Below are 19,783 nucleotides of genomic sequence, written 5' to 3'. Positions count from 1 at the left end.
AACGGATTCAGATCGCCTCAATACCGCCATCTATGCGAATCAGACGATCAAAAACAGAACAGATGAACAGTATCTTCAATTTTATTAAAATATACCCAACATTAAAAGTTACAGTCCATTCTCGCTCTCCTTTATACATATATATCCTGTCGCAGATCATTTGATTAACAAATAAATTAAGACATAAGATTTGTATTATTTTATAATTGATTAAATTCAATATCTCAAACCAAACACTGCATCTTTTTATGGGTGCTGCAAATATAAACAAAGCTTATAGCAAAAACACATTCACTGCATATTACAACAATTATACAAACATATAAAGAACATTTAGCTTTTTTTTCTTCCCCTCAAAATAGTCCTCATAAACACAAAAACCCTCCAGTTTACATAAAGTGACTTGGTAACGTGAAAACTAAGAGGACTAAGGGTGATAGAGCTTTTGCCACTGTGGCCCCGAGACTGTGGAACTCTCTCCCCCAAACATTAAGAACTGGACTCAGTAGCTGTTTTTAAAAAAACAACTCAAAACTCATCTTTTTAAAACTGCTTTTGGTTAATTTTTTTTTTGCCCGTTTTATTTTCTCTTTTTAAATCTTTTTATGACTTGTAATCTTATGTGCAGCACTTTGTGATTCTGTCTTGAAAGGTGCTATATAAATAAACATTTATTTATTGGAAAAAAAAAAAAAATCCCAGCCTCAGATGTGGTCGCTCTTCTTGGTCAGGATGAGGCTTCACAGAAGACTTCCACATCCTCCAATCAACATTATGGAATCCCAATAAAATACACTGTTCTGAACTCCTGCTCGGAAGTCAGCATTTTCTTTTCCCTCTCGATTTTCTTTTTCTGGAGTCACCTAGAGAGAACAAATGCTCAAATCAATAGTGCGAATGAAAGCGTGTACTTTAATACCTTTCACAGTTATTTCTGTAAGCGACACTGCCGGCTCAAAGGCCCTTGGCAGAGAGGCGCTTTTCTTGCAAACACTATTATTGGCTTAGAGATGCCCAGAGTTTTAGTTATATATTTTTTTAATACATTTTATATCATGTACAGTATGTTTAATTAAAGTTCAATTAACAAAACAGTTTACAAGAAGCACACGAGACTGTTAGCAGGTTAAATCGTTGCAGATTCAGAGAATGGACAAGAATATATGGAGGAAGAAGAAGAGGACACAAAAGTGACAGCTTTCATGAAATAACTGTCCACAATGGCTTCACAGAGACTCCACAAACGGCGAGGCTGTTTGAGATCAGAAAACTTAATGTTGATAGATTAACCACTGATTAAAGATGATTTATTATTGCACAAGACAGTACTTTTATTTTGCCCCCCAGCTCAAGTTTAACAGATATCACAAACCCCAAGAGTTTAGCCTGACAACCAGCTAAACTGGGAGAGCGTTAAGAGAGACGGCCGTGTGTTAAAAGTCGGACAACACAGACAAATGAGATCCAGATTCCGGTTAGACCAACAGATGACGTGTTATTTGGAACAAAAGCTCTGACGATGATTGAGTTAATTTCCGGCTTACGGTTTGCCATTCCATCGACTTGACCTACCTCACTGCAACACACAGCCTGTTTTATGTTTAGTGTGTCCTTTCCCACTGTTACCTTGTGTTTCAGAACGGAAAACAGAACATTCAAACAAAAAGGGACCACAGGTTTTAAAAAAAATCCATTCAGTATTCAATCTTCAAGACAAATGCTGCACACTGCATTCATACTGTTTAATTTAAGATATGTATTCATGTAAAAATATTTATGCACATATAGTAAAATAGCCCATACATAAGATATAAAATGTTAAATGGAATAAAAACAACACTAACAGAGGATTCGCTTTAAGAAACGTCAAGAGACTAGCATTCCAGAGATGGCCTTTATTGAAGTGAATGGATAGGTTACCTTGATTACTCTTCTTTTTGTTTCGTTTAAAGAGCTTCATCTGTTTCTTTGGGTCTGGCTTAAGGGCTTCGGACACAGATGCCAGATCTTCTGGTTCCAGTGCATCTGGGACGTCGCATTGCATGATGCCTTCATCGAGCGTAATCAGGCTCTTTTTGGGGTCTGCAAGTTTGCAACTATCAACCTCGTCTTGGCCAGATGTTTTCGCCCCCGTGTACGCGGTCTCCTCGTGCCACTTCTCTTGCCCTACAGTCTCTGGTAAATGGCTTGGTTTATTAGTAGTTTCTCCTTTCCCCTCTCCCATAATATCGCTTTCCATGCTCTGCTTCGTGTCCGCACTTGGAATTTCTTTGACATGAACGTTTACGCTAAGATCCGTTGGCTGCTCGGCCGGGCTGGGTGTGTCGTCAAACGTAGCCTCCAGCAGGTCAGAGTCTGAGAGGGATGAAGGACTGATGACGCTGGTCTCTGCTGAATCTAATGAAAAGCCATTTGTGGGGAGGCATGGTTGGTGGTCCCCTTTAACCTGAGACTGAGCTTGAGTCACATCTATGGGTGATGCTGCATCTTTCTCTGGCTGCAGAGATGTAGGTCTTCCCAGGAGTGCCGCTGGAGCTGTCTTTCCTGGGAGTGTGCTTGGAGGTGCGGCTGTGCCGTCGTGCACTGCATTCAGCTGAGGAGCCGGCAGAGTCTCTTCTGACGGGCTTATAAAGCCGTTCACCTCGCCTGTGCTGTTGTGGCGACCCTCTGTCCGAGACGCGGTAGGAGCGGAAATGGTGGCCATGTCGACGGCTTCTTCGCCTACAGACTTCGCACTTGATCCTGGGGGACAGAACAGCCGATCAGTTAACAGAATTAACATCTGAAGTTAGGTGATGTTCTGCAGCGAGCAACGAGACAGGACGACAAGAGGCTCTCCATAAAAAGAAATGCTCACGTGGGCTCCACAAAGCAAAAAAACAAAAACAAACAAAAAGCAATGGAGCTAACTTAGCGAGATGGGAGGCGGTGCAGAAGCACAAATAATCCAACAAGGCAGTTTTGTGGCTCGCGGTTAAGCGGCTCAGGAGCGGAGCTAGGAACTGCGGATGGAGACCACGGCCTCGTATCCTTACCAGGTGGGCAGGTATCCCTACGCATTTCACTAGAAGGGAGGCTTTCCGAATCGCACCTTGGCCGGGTCTTTCTGAGGCTGAAACCTTTTCTGATGTCCGCCAGGAGGTTTTCTATGATGCAGCCGTCGTTCTGCGGCACAAAACCTTTCTTGACTGAAAAGAAGGGCACAAAGAGGACATAGGAAACACGATAGTCACATCACATCTTGTTCAGAATTTTCTAGTACAGTAGAAGAACACAGCGCTCTTCACAACTTACTTATTTTCCCATTCTCTCCTTTCTGTCTCTTGGACTCTTCCTCTGCCAGCTGCTTCTTTCTCTTCTCAGCCTTGGCTGCCTGTTCTTTCCGAGTTTTGTTTTCCTGTTATCATTAAGGAAGGATTTCACTATCTCGCAAGTACAAAATGTACATAGCAGTTTGTCTTTGTGTCATTTGGGCCGTAGCATATAAACATGTCTTAGTTTTCCACAGTTTATTGATACAAATGTTACAAACAAAACACTACCTCCCACACACAAGAGGAAGATTTAACAGTGCCACACACACACTTAAGATTGTCTCATAATGCTTGACATCAACCAAAGCGGCCTCTCTGACCTTCAGCGCCTTGATGAAGAGTCCTCGGAAAGTCCTGATGGTACCGAAGAGTTCCTCCAGTGACAGCTGATTGGCATCCTCACATAAATAGACAGCCAGTTCACCCTTTTTCGTCTCAATCTCGGCGAATCTCTCGTTTAATTCTCCGAACAACTCCAGATTTGCCTGCAGCAGAGAGAGAGAAGCATTTGGGATGTGGATCCAGCTGCTACAGTTTTGCATCCATTTGGAGAAAAAGCAAAGATTGACGTTTTACCTCGAGAACTTTTGCATACTGCTCCTTCACCTCCTCCGCAGAGTTGGAGACTTTCTTGGCTGTCTCATTCAGCCGTTTGAGTAACGCACTGGCTTCTGACTGAACAGAGTCCAGGTTAACTCTGAGGAGCAAGGGTGACAAGCGCCAAGTGTTAGAAATCTTTGACAAAATAGTTGAAGAAAAAAATGTAAGAGTTTAAGTTTGCATGAAAGATTTCCATACCCTGCTGCCTTTTCACATATGGCTATTTCATCCGGTAGAGCCAACAGCTCTGGGTGGTTTGCCTCTGCTTCCTTTGCAAAACAAGCCATGCAATGGATGATTAAACAATTTCATGACTGAGGAGAAAAAAAAAACAACCCAAAAGACATTGCGGTAGCTGCCAGCCGGTTTGCGTACCTCCAGGATGTGATGAAGCAGTGTAATGCGGCTCTTGTTGGCCTTTGTTTCTGTGAGCTTGAGCAGAGAGCTAATCTTGAACCCCTCGGCGTTCCCAGTGTGACTTCCCTGAAAGTAGACCAGTGATTAAAAATGCAAACTGTCTAAATGTCAGCTCAACTGACGGAGAAATGAGGGATGAGGTTCTTACATAGTTGAGAAAATTTCCCACGTCGAGGATGAGCCTGCAAAAACTGGGCATGAGCGTGCTCGTTCTAAGAGCTGGGAAACCAGTGACATTGTGTTAACATATAAGACATATTTTAAGCTAGCCAATTAAAAAAAAAAGAAAAAAAAAAGAAAAAAAGAAAAAAGTTCACCCTTAATCAAATTTCCTTATTTTTCCACAATCAGTCCCAGTTATTTAGCAAATAGACAAGCTTTGTTGTGCAGTTTTGTGCAGGAACTTTTTTCTTGCTTAAGTGAATGCATCGTCATCACTGAACAGAAGGAAGCCCACATCCACCCCCCACGTGAGGCATGCGCCTGTGACAGATAACAGGATGTAAACATTAATGATACTCCTCTCACCTGCCATCTACTCTCATTAAGCTGGTGGATATATTCATCCATCTACTCAATTTCCTTCCTCCCCAAACCACCACCTTATCCTCTTCCTGAGGCACTCCCAAGCCAGCTGAGACACATAATGTCTCCAGTGTGTCCCTGGCTTTCTCCCTGTTGGATATGCCCAAAACGTCTTCACCTAGGAGGCGACCGGATGGCATCGTAGTCAGACACCCACTCACCTCAGCTGGCTGTGGAGGAGTGAACGTGGATGACTACGTTCCTCACCTGTACAAACAGTGCTCAGTCATGACAACATGATGTGGATGGACTAATCAAGCTGACAGCTTCACCTTCACACTCAGCTCTTTCTTCACCATAACAGACTAACACACTGCCCGCATCACCGCATATCGTGCAGCAAATCCATTTGCCAATCCTCCACTCACGAACTAAACCTGTAAATACGTGAACTCCTCCACATGAGACGATAGCTCAGCTCCACCCTTTTCCTGGCGGAGGATCGTGGGCTTTGCTCCGTCTCACTTGGCTTCAAGCCACCTCGGAGATGGATATGGTGGCTAGAAGTGCTCAATAAAACACACATTGTGCAAAAAGCCAGCATGATTCGGAGAATGCAGAGCCAGACACCCTTCCAGGTGTAGATGGCTCGGTAAAGAGAGAAAATAGTTCCCACACAAAACTGCTCAAAATAAGAATTATGGATTTTTTTTTGAGTAGCTGTGTCATGATTTCTGGAAAGAGACGTTGCAGTTGCACAAATCCAACATTTTCTGCTTTGAATATCCTCAAGGCAAGTGCCATGTGCTTTCATTGGAGTCAAGAGTTCAACAGATACACTGATGAAAAGCCAGAAAATTGATTTTAAGGTGAACCCCCCCCTTAAGAATTATAGATGAATGCATGCGAACACAGGTGAGGGACTAAGGTTTACTTACAGTGGCAGGCCTCCTCCACAAGCTTGACTTTAGGTTTGAGCATCTCCAACACTGATGCAGTTTCCTCGCACAAAAGCATGCACTCAATCCTCAACTGATAACTGAAGAGCGAGAAGAGAAGAAGTCACGCACACAGCAGCCACGTAAGCAACACTTAAAGCAGAAATAAACTTTTATATAAAAAAAAAAAAAAAAAAAAAAAAAAAAAAAGGGGGGGGGGGGGGGGGGTTACCGCGGCACAGTAAGGAGAGAGGTGTAGAAGCGATCGACGTTTGCCAGCTTGTCTTTCTCTCCCTGGAAGGACTTCAGATTCTCCATCTACGTGAAAACACAAAGCACTGACTCAGACAAAGCACCATCATTCTCAAGCAGGGCCTTAATTGGCAGATAAAAACACTCGAGGTAAGGATGTTGGCAGCACAAACCTCATGCTTCTCTGGCAGGAGCTTAAGCAGCTGTTTTAGCACCTCCACGTCAAACCGAGTCCGATCCCCACTCTGGATCATGCCCACAAACTCCTCATTTGTGCTGGACGGAGAGAACAAAGAGTAGAAATGAGGGAGCAAAACGCATCAAATCACAAAAATGTGTTTGATATCTCACCATTTGAACTGCTTGAGGAATATATTCACGTTCAAGCTTTTCTTTGGGTCGATGAACGTGATCTATAAAAGGTGGGTGGAGAAGGGGGGTGTAAGAGAACAAAAACAGGATTACTGATTGTTCGCCTCTGCTTATTAGCAGTGTTTTTCTGAGTGTTTCTGCTCCGAGGAGCACCGTCGAGAGCTGACCAAGCACACCTCTTTAGGCTCCTTCTTGACAGGAGCAGCTGCCCCCTTGTCTTTGTGTTCGGCCACCGGGAGGCAGAACAGCTGCTCGATGCTGCTGTAGTCGGGCTCGTGAGGAGGCGGCTCTTTCTGAACCGAGGCCCACATGGAGTGACCATCTGTGTGCACGAAGGAAAAGAGAGTAACCCGTCATGAGCTTGTGCGGCTCCACTTTTGTACGGACATTGTGCCAAGTGATCATCTCTCTCCTTCCAGAAACTTGAGGGAAGCCTTCGACACCCATATTAATTAACACCCAATTTTGGATGGTTTAACAACTCAGAGCGCTATTCATGTCAGCGCTCCACTCCCATCAACTGTTCACTACACAGATGGCAGCAGCCAGTGCCTTTGCTTAAATTCCTCAGAATTATTGCTATTTAAAAATGTGGGACCTATACTGTATTAGCTGATAATACAGATTTATGCAAAAGAAGAATTAGTATGAGATTTGACAGTTATTAAAATTAAAACAAAACAATTAAAAAAAAAAAATGGAGGTTTTATCCACTTACCAGTAACAGTGCGAAGTTTCTGCCAGTTGAGCTTCTTCATCCTCAGAGTGGGACAGCGGCTTGTCTTTGAGGGCGCGCTGCAGCCCAGGGCCTGGCTACTCTGGGCCACAATCATGCCTGTTGGAGGTGGAGGCGGCATGCCGGGTAAAGGTGGAGGCGGTGGTGGCCCACCACCGATCCCTGGTAAGGGGGGGGGAGGAGGGGGGACTCCTGGTCCAAAGGGCAGAGGAGGTGGTGGTGGTGGGGGAGCCATTCCAGGCAATGGAGGAGGTGGCGGGGGACCAGCAAACCCTCCAGGTAGCGGTGGAGGAGGCGGTGGCGGCGGAGGTGGGCACTGGTTAGAGGGGGGTAGAGGGGGTGGTGGGGGTGGAGGTGGAACAGAGACACACTGTGGCCTTTTAGGGGACGGTGTGCTTTTGTTTGGCTTCTCCGTGCACAGGTGATCCAGCTCCGTCTGCACAGCCTTATCCACTTTGACCCGCAGTCCGTCCACCTCGTGCCGATCGTCGCAGCTTTTCCTTTTAAAAACCATCAGCCGCTGCATGATCTTCTCACAGGACTCCATCTGAGCTGCAGCACAAAACCAGAAAACACACACACACACGATGTGAATTAGCTTCCCACTCTACAACAGAAGCTTTCAGCCATCCTAACACCGACTCCCTGCCTTTCATCTCAAGGCGATCTATATGCCTGAATAATCACTCGTCTTCACCATGTGGCCACTAAGCAGCCATTAGCCTCTTTTAAAGTGTTGATCTGGAGTGAATGCATTGTTGCTGCTGTGCTGACTCACAGTCCTGGGCGAGCAGTATGGCTCTGTTAGTGATGGCCTCCAGAGCCAGCCAGATGTCAGGGCGCCCTGGTCCCAGCACCAGCAACGTCTGCAGGATGGACAGCAGCTGGAGAGAGGCTGGGGAGCTGCTCACCTGCACACAAACACCCACAAGAACATTAAGCTTGATAATTTGCGCATTTTTTTTTAAATTTATGTACAAGGATAATAAAGTATTTTAATCTGTAGCTTATTAAAAGATCCCTCTCTTTACTGTGAGACTTCTGAGAGAAAAGCCGCATTCATGCAGTGTTCTGCTTGATGGACTATATTTTTTATTAGGAGTTGACAGAGCCATTTCAATAGGCTTTTCTCACCTTGTTAAAAAGTGTAGTAAAAACCTCCAGGTGATTACTCATATCAATGCCCCCATACACTCGCAGGAGCTCTTCCTCATCTTCAGCCATCGCTTCTTCAAAAGCTTCGCACTGAATAATTAAGTCTTCATCCTCCTGCTCCCTGCAAACGCACACACACATATTACAGTCACAGCTCGGTTCATAGTTTAGTTCAGTCCCATCTTCAGTGTTTTTTCCTTAAAAAGTTCTGACAAGGACCTTTGATCCAATTTATGCCATTAATGGAAATACATCACAAAACTCTTTTTCTAAAAGCACCATTTCACTTGCGGTGATTATAGCTTTTAAAAAGGAACCTTTAAAAATGTACCTCAGCGACTTTATTGCGGAAATTAAGAGGCTGAAAAAAATAATCAAATGTGAACACCAGAAGGATGGCTCACCTCAGCTTTGGCAGAACATCAAGTAACTGAAGCCCTGCAAGCAAAATAACACAAAATGACACAGCTCCAAGTAAAACAACAAGAAATCAGCGGCTTTTCATGAAATGTCTTACAAACAGTATCGCCTGCCTCCACACAGGACTATATGTTAGTTTGGGGGGAAATTCCAGGAAGTCACAGGTGAACAATCAGAAAGGAGGCGTGGCCAGTCAGGTGGCTGATTGGTCCAAACCAATTGGACCAATCAGGTGGCTGATTGGTCCAAAACTAATATGCTGGGGGAGAGAAGCTATGGGATATTTCTCAAACCATCATGAATGTGGTGCTCTTCAGGAAGCTTAGTGGTTAACACTTGTTCCTCATTTAAAATGACTGTTAACTCTTGTCAATAGAAAATTGAACTTAGTAGTCAGTATAATCTTTTAATAATATAAGTTTACATATGGTAGTGATAGGATGTGCGATCTTTAATAGTCTGCAAAAGCTTTGCATGCATTCCAGAGTGCTCTGGCATTCACACCCACATCCTGGGAGCATGGGAGAGGTCGTACCTTGTCTTATTGTTTTATGGTAGGATAAACGTATCTATATCTGTTTTAGTCTAAGTGCCTTTTGTTTAGATGAACTGCTGGACTTCCAGACCAGCAGGTTTAGGGAAGTCCTTATGGGGTCACACTCTGACCCCACACACACACACACACACACTTACACCTCCACATTCCAATGTAAGGAACAAACGCTCACTGAAGTATAATTAAAGACCAGGGCAGTCTCTCAGTGCGAGTCTCTGAGCCTCAGTCTTGTGCGAGCGTTCTGGTGACTGCCCTTGCTAGCAAGAAAACTGTGTGTTTCTCCTCTCTGATTCTCAGCTGAAGAAGTGTTTTAGAATATATCTCTTAACAACTCTGGCTTAGTCAAAGGTTAAACCAGTGTTTGCACAGAATATACACTGGTGGCCCTCAGAGGAAACAGCGTACTCTGCTTTCAAGGTTTAATGCTGCCCAATTATTCTAAGAGTGGTGATATTTTCATTTCTGCTGATTTGTGGTGCAAAATGAATGAATTACACCATCTAATAAAGGCTTGAGTTTTTTTTTTTTTTTTTTTTTTTTAAATTCTCAGGCATTTTGTAAAAGTGAGAATGAGGCCAGGAGACCTATTCTTAGTCAGACCCAGTGACAGATATATTCGTTAGATCGCTCCTGCCCATGGCCTGCTTTTCCCCTTTGTATTCACTTTGAGCTAACAGTTTACCCACAGCGTCACCTTTTCCTATAACGGGACGGTAAAGGAATTAACTGTTGAGGAGCAGCCAAACCTACCGATGAACTCCTTTCTCATCCTATCCCGCTGCCTGAGGTCCTCTGTCCCGAAGATGAGAGCGTTGATGACACTGAGGAGCGTGACCATGTAAGGGACGTTATCTGTGGCCTGGAGCTCGTTCATAATCACGCTGAAGCGATACTGCTGCGTCTTTACGCCCTGAAGGAGAAACCACATTTGAGATGTGAGAGGAAAGTCAGAATGGAGCTCTGCTAACTTTTCTACAGGTTTAATCCGCTTGCCTTGTAATGGTCCAGGGCGTCAAGTGCCAGCCGATGACCGTCCAGAGAGAACATGCTGAGGGCTGCAAGAAGCTCAAACACCTGCTTCTTCACCATGGTGTTGGAGGTGTCCAACGCTGTGTAGCATAATGATTGCACACATCAGCAAAGGATGAATTCTCCTATTTTCCCCCATCAGTTTTCCTTAAAAGAATTCCCCCGTGTCTACTCTTTCCGCTTTGTGTCCAGACCTAAAGTAAAAGGATTGTTTTGCCGTCTTTGAGGCAACACTACTTGAACTTTGCCCTCTAAAGATCTGTTGCTGTATTGTAGATAAATATGTGTCTGTAGGTGGGGAAATCCAATATTCACAGCACACTGCCACATTACAAATTCAGGGATGTCCCGAAGTGACCCTTAATGACTCATGTCTGCATGTTAAAGCTGAGGACATGACTGGAAAATTCAGCTTGACAGAATGAGTCACAGAGAACCCTTTAATCATGTGAGCTATGACCACTTTAACACAATATTACAAATGTTACATAAAACACGAAAAAAAAGGGTCAAATCTCCTGCCATTAAAGAGGAGACGGCTTTATTTGAAATAACTTTTAACAATGAAATATCTGGAACGTTTATTTTCATGTGAGACTGAGCAGAGGCATCAACACAACACTGGGAAAGCGCATTTGTGGTCAACCTTGGGAGAGCTTCCGAATGTATCCCTCATTTTCTATGATGAAGTGAATCCCCGCCGCCGAGTTCATCACTGCTCGGACGCAGCTGACGCAGGTGAGCTGCAGGAGAGCATCTGCAATGCGAGAGCATCCGCGCCCGGAGAGACGGTCCAGGGCCTCCAGGAGGAGATCCAGCCCGCTTAACTCCAGGAACTGCACCATCCATGTCTGATCGCTGCCTTCCAGGCGGCGCTTCAGCCCAGAGTAGTTGACAACAGTGGGGACTTGGAGCAGTCTGATGCACAGCTCTGGATCAGAATTCTCCAGGTTGGCTTCCTGCTGAGTGTCAGAATCCTGCGAGGAACCCAGGCGATCCCTGACCGCCGCCCACTTCTTTTTCCCATCTGATTTTCCAGACATTGCTGCTGTATAAACTGCAGGTGGGGAGAAAAAAAGAGAAAACAAAACATTTACAGTTCTGCAAGTGCTGTACAGATGAAGCGAAACCGCTCTCAGGAAATTCTGCAAGTTGGTAGCGTGCAGATACCGCCTGCCTGCTTGCGCCGACGTGCCGTAATCTTGTGTGGCAGAGGGCTATCATTGTTATCCAAACCACAGAAAACAGGCCAAAACTATTCTTTATCGAACGCAGAATGGAAAACGACAGCTTTGCACTTTATAAACGAGTAAAAGATACGTCAGCGGCCATCACCAGCTCTGCCAAACATTCCATCTTAATCCTGCTTGAGCGAGTCTGACTGCCAGCTCATCAGAACTCTGCACAAAGCCAGGCTTGATGGTATTTGGATAACCTGTTCAGTATTTTCAACAACAATAAATTAAATGTCAAGTTAGCTGGAATTAAACTGCAACGTTTGGGAGGCGTGCTTGTGAAGAGCTGATACAAAGAAGGACGCTCACGCACTGATGGGCACACACCGATCCTTAAAAGTTGCCTTTTTCTGGTGTATTTTCCCATCAGTGCAATCCCCACTTTCGCCAATCCGTCTCAACCCCGAGCCTCGAAATAAATAACACAGGCACATTCCTACACACAGAGAAAGTCAACAGGGTACGAGTTTAATCCAAAAAAGGGGAAAACTTTGCCCCGAAAGTCTAAAAATACTTTGTTTCCAAATATATTAGCTGCTCCACCACAAGAAGGCTCCTGTGTCCCCAGTTGTTGATTTTACACTTGGCACGGAAAGGATATACAAACGAGACAACTGAGCGAGCACGGAGAAACAATGCAGGGCAAAAAAGGTCAGGAGAGGAAAACGGCCAGGAAGGAATTCCAGCCTTCACCAGTCCTCTTTATCAACCTAAGCAACAACATAAGGCGATGCTTTCTGCATGTTTGATGCTCTGTAAACGAAACTGCTTGCAAATGTCTTCGCTGACTCCTATAAGTGGGTATTTTCTCTGAGAACAAAGCTGCTGTCTTGTGAAACATCCTCCAAATTGAATTTCAATCTGCTCTGCGGATTCAAGGTAAAAATGAAGCCTTTCTTTTCTCACTTTTTTTTTCTCCTGGCAAAGCATTTGTCATTTCTGACTGCAGCATTTCAGTCCTGCTGCCAGTGTGAGAGTGTTACCGTGGCAGCAAGCAGCCAGACAATGGTCTTTTACAATAGGCCTTCTCAATGCTCTTCAAAGGGCCGTGTTCATTAGTCACAAAATGGATGCATGCTCCCTAACCCCCTTCGTCCTCCTCTTTCTCAGGCTAATAAGACTTATGGCCACTAATCCTTTACACACTTTCTGATTCAGAGGTACAGCTTGCTCTCATTTCCAAAGAAACTGGAGAACAAAAGTTGCAAATTGACGCCTGTAAACGGGAGAATTTTCACAGTCATGAATACTGTGAAGTTACTGGGAGTCATTAAAATGCGCTGAGAATTTTGTTAAGTGGATTCCACAGCTGACTCACACACTTCCAAAGAGAGGCTGGTGTGTAGAAAAAGCGTGCCGCGAGCATGACTTGGCAGCACAGTTTGGGAACTTTTCAGAAGGGAAGGAAAGGACTTTCCTGGGAGAGGAAGCTTGGCTTGTGATAAATACACTGGTGGTATGACAGCTCCAGTTCCTCTTTTGATGCTTTAGTTTCATTTCTAAGGAGTGCTTCCCGAGTTAAGACACATTCTATTCAAGCACAAATATCTGGGCTACATGCTGAGCAACATCAGAGCTGATGTGTAGGGAAACAACACATGTAATTCAAAAATGATCATAAACTATAGTACAAAAAGTCTCAAATCAGTAAAAAGGCTACTGAAGTTTCACGTAAAAAGTGCTCACTTGGTTGATCAGGTGACTAAGATGCCAAAAGACGGTGTCAAAACAGCGTCATTAGTGTGCACAAACATCCTGCCTGGAGAATTTCCACTGTGTCATTCCACTTTGCTTTCTCTGCACTTTCCTGTGTGCTCTCTACTCCTCTATCAATTAAAGCCAACAAAAAGTCTATACTTGTTTGCAAGCCATACACCCACCCACCTGACTAAATCTACAGTGTTGATGTCAGACACAGGCCCTCCAAATCGAGCATTTCTCAATAAAAGAAATCAGTGCTTATCAAGATTTTTCTTCTTCTTATTCATTCATTCTAATTCAGATTTCTATTTATAGAAAATTACAGTTTTTTTCTACTTCAGACACAAAGCTTTTAGATGCCAATCCAGAATCCCGGAATCTCCCTGAACTCCCGTTTCCCATTACCTGACTGATCAAAAGCCATTCACGCACAGTAGATAAGCAACTATAAAGGAACAACAAATAAAAGGAAAAAAGGCGACACACCTGTTAGTGGTGCATAATAAAAATAAAATAAAAGAAGTAAGATAGCTGCTTAAATTCATATGTAGATCTTGCAGTTTAGTTACCTCGAGTGATCCTCTGGTTAACTGCTCCTCAGCACTAACGTTTGCAGCATATTCTTTTCTGCACTCCTCAAACATAAGCCACTTTCATTTTCCGACCTTGTCTGCCAGAACATGTACCACTAATAGCAGGCTGATTCACTGCATCAGGACAAACCTGCTCACCGGTCCTCTGGTTTAGCCGCCTACACAAGCAGCCCACTGCTACAGTGCAACCTCAACACTTGTGAACACGCAGGGACATCTCCACTGATTTATTTCCTCAGAAGCATATGCACAGCTTCTGTGTGCAGGGCCATGTATGACAGTAATCACAAACAGTAAATAAACAATATACAGTATACTGAGACGCCAGATTGAGCAGAAATTGTATGAAATTTGAGACTATTTCATTTAAACACTGAAACTACGACTGAAATCACGTAAATCCCTTTATGGATGATGTTAATTAGAGTTTGAGTATTTACAAATAATTAAGCTTTAATCCACACTTTAAAAATCATGTTGTCCCCCCCCCCCTCTGTATTTACATAATGATTATTGCAGCTGAGCACATCTGGTGCTCGTTTAAGGAGCATCCACATCCACACCTCCTCTGATTGTCTTTCCGCTTTTCGAGGGAGTGACAGGCATGCCTGTAAAGTCTTCAAGCGCATTCTGGAGTTAAAACGCAATTCAGTGTTAGTGTGGCCCCAGACTGACCGCGCACGTAACATCGGCATTTTTGACTAAAGCCACGCGTGACAACCCGCGATGTCCAAGTTACAGCCTTGAAACTGCAGCTGGACATTTTTGGCCGAACTGTTTTGTTTTCCAGCCTTTCAGCCTCTCTGGCAGTGCGGTTTTTAAAGGGACAGCCTGTTACTACCTCCACACTGTCACTTTGTGAGCCTGCATTGCACACTGCTCCATTATTACGGACCTTTTGCGCTGCGATTTTCCCCACATACCAGGAAACATAACGGGACTTAGTCACCTCAGAGTGGCGAGAAAAACACGCAAGAAAACACATTAACAACAGCATCTACCGTCACTTCACATATAAGCGCTCAAAACGGCGTCGCACTATTACAGATCACCTATCGGCTGAGTGTGATGCCTTACCTGCCTTTATTCCATTAATACAACTACACCTCAAAAATCGCGTCCTCGGCAGTGTCTCGTTTAGGGGGGCGCTTTGCAGTCATCCAGACTCATTACTGAGGAAAAAAGACGAGACGAGGACCTCTAAAATATCGGCACTGTGCGGCAGGTCAGTCCCTCATGGTATGCGATGGTCCCTTTCAAGTCGCTACAGCCCTTCTGCTTCCACACAGTTGTGAAACAGCGACGGTGTCAAAACAGCGTCATTAGTGTGCCCACACATCCGCTTTGGACTTTCAGAATAAACTCAACAGCGAAGAAACCGCAAACGCCTGAAATGTGGTTACACTATAATAAAAAGGATAAAATAATATTACATAAATACATTTTTAAATGAATAATAATAATAATAATAATAATAATAATAATAATAATAATAATAATAATAATTGTTTAAAAATATTGTTATTAAAATTGTTGTTGTATAATTAAAAACGACGTTTTTAAACCGAAGCCAGCCCTTACAGCAACAATTGCCCTACCACTGTGACTTAAGTACAATAAAGAAACAAAGAAACAAACAAAATTTAGTCTTGAGATGACTTAGGAGGCTTTTAGTTGGCAGAAAATTACACACTAACAGAAAGAGAACTATCTCCATATCGTATGCCTACAGTTTATAATCAGAAAACGTGTATATACGGTTTTAAATGCTGTTAAAAAAATACTAATGTGGATGGGTAAAAGGCTCTCGATGTTTTATTTTTAAGCCAAAGCTACTCGATTTCCGGTCCCTACTGCGTGCAACTTGAGTCCTTTTTAGATGCTGAAGGCAGCCAGTGGTTTGAACCTCCTCCCACACTCACCCATCCCATCAGCTGGACCTCTGCCTCAGGCAGCCAGTTGCGGGAGGGAAAATAACTTCTCCGAATCAATCAGCGACTCCTTGCAGCACACAGCGCAGTGGCAGAGCACAATCCTATTATAGTCTTGAGTTAATGTGGTTATCTCACAACTGATGAAATAATAACCAGACTTCAGCAGGTCTAACTGCTCCCAGGAACCTTGTGTACAACACGTAGCAGTATTTCCAAGTCTGACTTAGAGGAAATTAGTCATCCTTCTTTATTCTTTGGAAGGGGGCATTTTTAATTTTAACAGAATCTGGAATCATCTGAATCCACGACACAGAAATAACCCGAAGACACTTAGACATAATCTTTTCTCTAAGATTTTTAGCTTCAGTGATTTTAGGGAAGTCTTTCAATAAATCCACTGCTTCACTGATAAAAGCAGTTATCCTTCATTTCTTGGGGCTACTTAGCTTGCTAGAATTCCACTGCCTTACAAAAAGGTAGATATATGAAAACTTGTGATGCTTTAGACAGCAACGTTTCACCAGCACAAGAGTTTTTGTTATTGTGAAGGAGAATGAAAAAAATGAGAAATGAGCAGCATGAGTATCATGTGTCTGTATCTCTCCTAATGGAGACTATGCAGGATAGCTGCAATACACAGGGATGGTTTGGTCTAAACATAAGCCACTGAGCAAATATTATGAACTCATAATGAGCAGCTCACTAGCTGAGTTTGTTGAACAGGATCAAGAAACATCAGCAGGAATCAAATATCTGATCTTCAAAGTCAAATTCAGCCTCATTGTCTCTCTTTCCTGTATTGTTGTACAGTACAACAACACAGGCTACACTGTATCCAGTGTACTGTAATGCACACTGGATACAGCTGAAGCTGATGAATGAAGAAAGGAGCAAGAGGAGGATGGATTACTATTCATGAAGTGTGGAGGAGGGCGGGGCAGCTATAGAAAGGATGAAGAGTGGATAAGGTATTTGGTCCTTTGAACTGATGTCAAAGAGAGGGAGAGAGAGAGAGAGAGAGAGAGAGAGAGAGAGAGCACTGTACTTTTTAACCAGGCTGTCTAACACAATTTTGGAGCGAAGGAGGACACTAAGAGGAGAGGTGACAATCAGTGAAGCAAAAGTGTGCCTTCATAGCAAGAATGAGCACTACAGATGTGATGTTTGCTTTGAGGAGGGGACCTGGAGAGTTGGAGGTGTGCACAGGAGAAAAGAGGAATGAAAGTCAGTAGAAGCAAGACTAACTACATGTGTGTAAATGAGAGGGAGACAACTGTAACAGTGAGGCTGCAAAGAGTAGAGGTAGTGAAGGTGGAAGTAGTTTAAATATCTGGGATCAACCACCCAAAGCAATGGATGGTGCACAAGACAGGTGGAGAAGAGAGTGCAGGTAGGGTGGTGTTGAGTGTCAGGGGTGATTTGTGATGGAAGGATAGGAGGAAGAGTGAAAGGGAAGGTTAAAATGGTATGGACAAATGCAGAGGAGGGGTAGTGGATATACTGGATACATGATGCTGAATATGTAAAATTACTTGTTTCAGCAAGACAATTACAAACCACGTACTGGAGATACACTGTGGCTCTAAAGGGTGTCTTGTGTAAAACTTGCCTGCCTGACCTGCCATGAACTGAAGACATTTGATGCATCATGATGTGGAAAATCCAACAGAGGCCATGAACTGCTGAGCACCTCATATTTAAGCAAAAATGGGAAATCTTTTTGCTTATTAAACATCGAGACTTTTCCTCCTTCGCTTTGAGTATATCACGTGGCTACGCATTGCAACACTTTCCCCTGTCCCATCGTTACAAGAAAATCATCATCATCATCATCATCATCATCATCATCATCATCATCACATTAAACACAAGCATATATTTTACAGATGACTATAAACGTCTCACATTCAGTATTTGATGTGTTGAGGTCCTTACAGGGTCTTAAACTTATTTACATTTAATTATCAGATCAATGTACTTAACAAAAAATAAGGAACTATTAGAGAAGTGTGTGGAAAACTAAATCCACCCTTACTGCTATAATGTGCTACAATGGGGATTAAGAGGGTAAGTTGTAGTCAGGTGCTAATCATCAGTAAGTGTGAGCATCTCACTTAAGTGGAAAACGTTCGAGACAGTTGCCAAACGTCCAAAGCGTGGACGTCACAGTAAATACACCCCAAGGTCAGACCGTGCAATGTTCAGAGAAACTGCAAAAATCCCCAAACTTACATCTCAGACTCTACAGTCCTCAGTTAGCATGTTAAAGGTTAAAGTTCATGACCGTACAATTAGAAAAAGGCTAGACATGTATGGCTTGTTTGGAAAAGTTTCTTCTCTCTAAAAAGAGTAAGGCACGTGGCTCAGGTTTGCAAAGTTGCATCTGGACAAACCACAAGACTTCTGGAATGGTGCTTTGACAGGTGAGAACAAAGTGGAGATGTCTGGTCATAATGCACAGTGAAAAGCAAACACATCGATCGGCACAAACCCCTCTTACAAACTGTGAAGCACGGTGGTGGAGGGACGATGATTTGGGCTTGTTCTACAGCCACAGGACTTGGACACCTTGCAGTCACTGAGACGACCATGAACTCCTCTGTATACAAAAGTATTTTGGAGTCGAATATGTGAGGATCTGTTTGACAGCTAAACCTTGACTCAAATTGGGTCATTTATCATAAGGACACAGTAAATCTACAACAGAATGTATATAAAAGAAAATAGTCAAGGTGTAGCAATGTCAAAGTGCAAATACATTCCTCGTGCCTGATTAAAATGCTGTAATGGGACTTTAAGAGAGCTGAATGAACTGAAGCAACCTTAAAAAGAAGAGCATGTGAAAATTCCTCCACAAGGATGTGAGAGACTGATAAAGTCACAGAGAAAATAATTACTTACTAACTAGTATTGCTGGTACAAGTGATTTCACAAGCTAATCAATAACAGGGTGTACCTATTTTTTCATATATTGCTTCTGCATTTTGGTTTATTTTTTGTCAGATAAATAATGTAATAAAGTCGTGTGTTGTTGTTCTTCTAAGGTTGTACCTAAACAATTTTAAGACCCAGTAATAAACAGATTTTTATAAATTATGTCCTGATACGTAAAACCTTAGAATTGAAATAGAATGTACTTTATTTTTTTTGCCATGACTGTATTAGTTTATGATTTAGAAATCACTGCCTTGGGGTTAACTCCTTGAGAAACATTGTTGCACCAGTCCTGTTGGATAACCTTTTATACTTGGGCCACATCTTATGACTTCTTTTTCAGTCCTGTTTATCCTCAGTGTGCCTGAAGGACAAAAAAAGCTGTGCTTTGTAAAGACATTTTAAACTGAAAGAAGCCTACCTTTTTACACAATCTGAAGGGACAGAGTCATCACAATATTTCTAAACCGTTTGTAAGTAACAGGTGGCTTTTTCACCATCGAAAAACTTCCCCCACAAAAATTTAAGAAAAAGAAAGCTGTTTTTGTACGTGTCAGGGGAAGTTCCCTACAGGAAGTGGTGCAGCCTCAGACCGCATCTTGGTTAACAGATATGTAAAACCTATGCCATTAGGCCACAGATGGATTTATATCCACAGGAAAAAAAACCACATGTAGCACTGAGGTGTCTGTTTGCATTTTGCATCGGAGACAAGATGGAGCAAGTTTAATGGGCTAAAATGACAGTTTAGTAGGCCACACAATGAATCTAAATGGAAATAAAGGTGCGGTCTTCAAATCGATATAAACACGGCTTTTGTAAACACATTTCTTGGTGGACTAAGCTTAATCAAACATAGGTAAACGTGTTAATATGTACTGTGCTGCCTGCTGTTACATAATTAGTCCACCAGAAGACGCTGTGGTCTCGTTGATCTTGATGGGCTTGGATAAGTTTTTTATCCAAATTTAAATGTCGAAACAATGTTATTAGGGTGCCTTGGGAAGGACGTGTGCGCGCAAAATTAATGAAATCCAGTATTTTATTTAAACAAGGAGCCTACATGTGGCTT

General features: G+C 43.1%; 1 protein-coding gene across 6 annotated transcripts; it reads right to left on the bottom strand.

The window, feature by feature from the left end:
• Positions 1 to 65: 65 nt before the first annotated feature.
• On the bottom strand, positions 66 to 15,165 carry LOC146366253 (inverted formin-2). 6 transcript variants are annotated; one of them, XM_084914236.1, is made up of 23 exons: positions 14,921 to 15,164; positions 10,961 to 11,371; positions 10,279 to 10,394; positions 10,036 to 10,195; positions 8,714 to 8,747; positions 8,289 to 8,430; positions 7,933 to 8,065; positions 7,137 to 7,706; positions 6,595 to 6,740; positions 6,398 to 6,459; positions 6,220 to 6,322; positions 6,027 to 6,112; positions 5,795 to 5,895; positions 4,480 to 4,550; positions 4,290 to 4,397; positions 4,113 to 4,183; positions 3,891 to 4,011; positions 3,635 to 3,799; positions 3,295 to 3,397; positions 3,036 to 3,188; positions 1,921 to 2,742; positions 1,573 to 1,626; positions 66 to 863 (listed from the first exon to the last, which is right to left on the bottom strand). In XM_084914236.1, the coding sequence occupies exons 2-22, from the start codon at positions 11,355 to 11,357 to the stop codon at positions 1,574 to 1,576; spliced, it is 3,717 nt and encodes a 1,238-aa protein (XP_084770362.1). In that variant the 5' UTR covers positions 11,358 to 11,371; positions 14,921 to 15,164; the 3' UTR covers positions 66 to 863; position 1,573. The 6 variants fall into 6 exon arrangements, 5 of the variants coding, with proteins under 5 accessions (XP_084770362.1, XP_084770363.1, XP_084770360.1 ...); XR_014798566.1 differs by having other exon boundaries at positions 1,573 to 2,742; XM_084914237.1 differs by lacking the exon at positions 1,573 to 1,626.
• Between the last annotated feature and the right edge of the window lie 4,618 nt (positions 15,166 to 19,783).

This window comes from Perissodus microlepis, chromosome 19 (assembly GCF_051167445.1).
Source record: "Perissodus microlepis isolate ML-2025 ecotype Zambia chromosome 19, ASM5116744v1, whole genome shotgun sequence".
In the NCBI taxonomy this organism is placed as follows: Eukaryota; Metazoa; Chordata; class Actinopteri; order Cichliformes; family Cichlidae; genus Perissodus; species Perissodus microlepis.
Note: the sequence above shows the minus strand (reverse complement) of the source record. Positions and strands in the feature narration are given on the sequence as shown.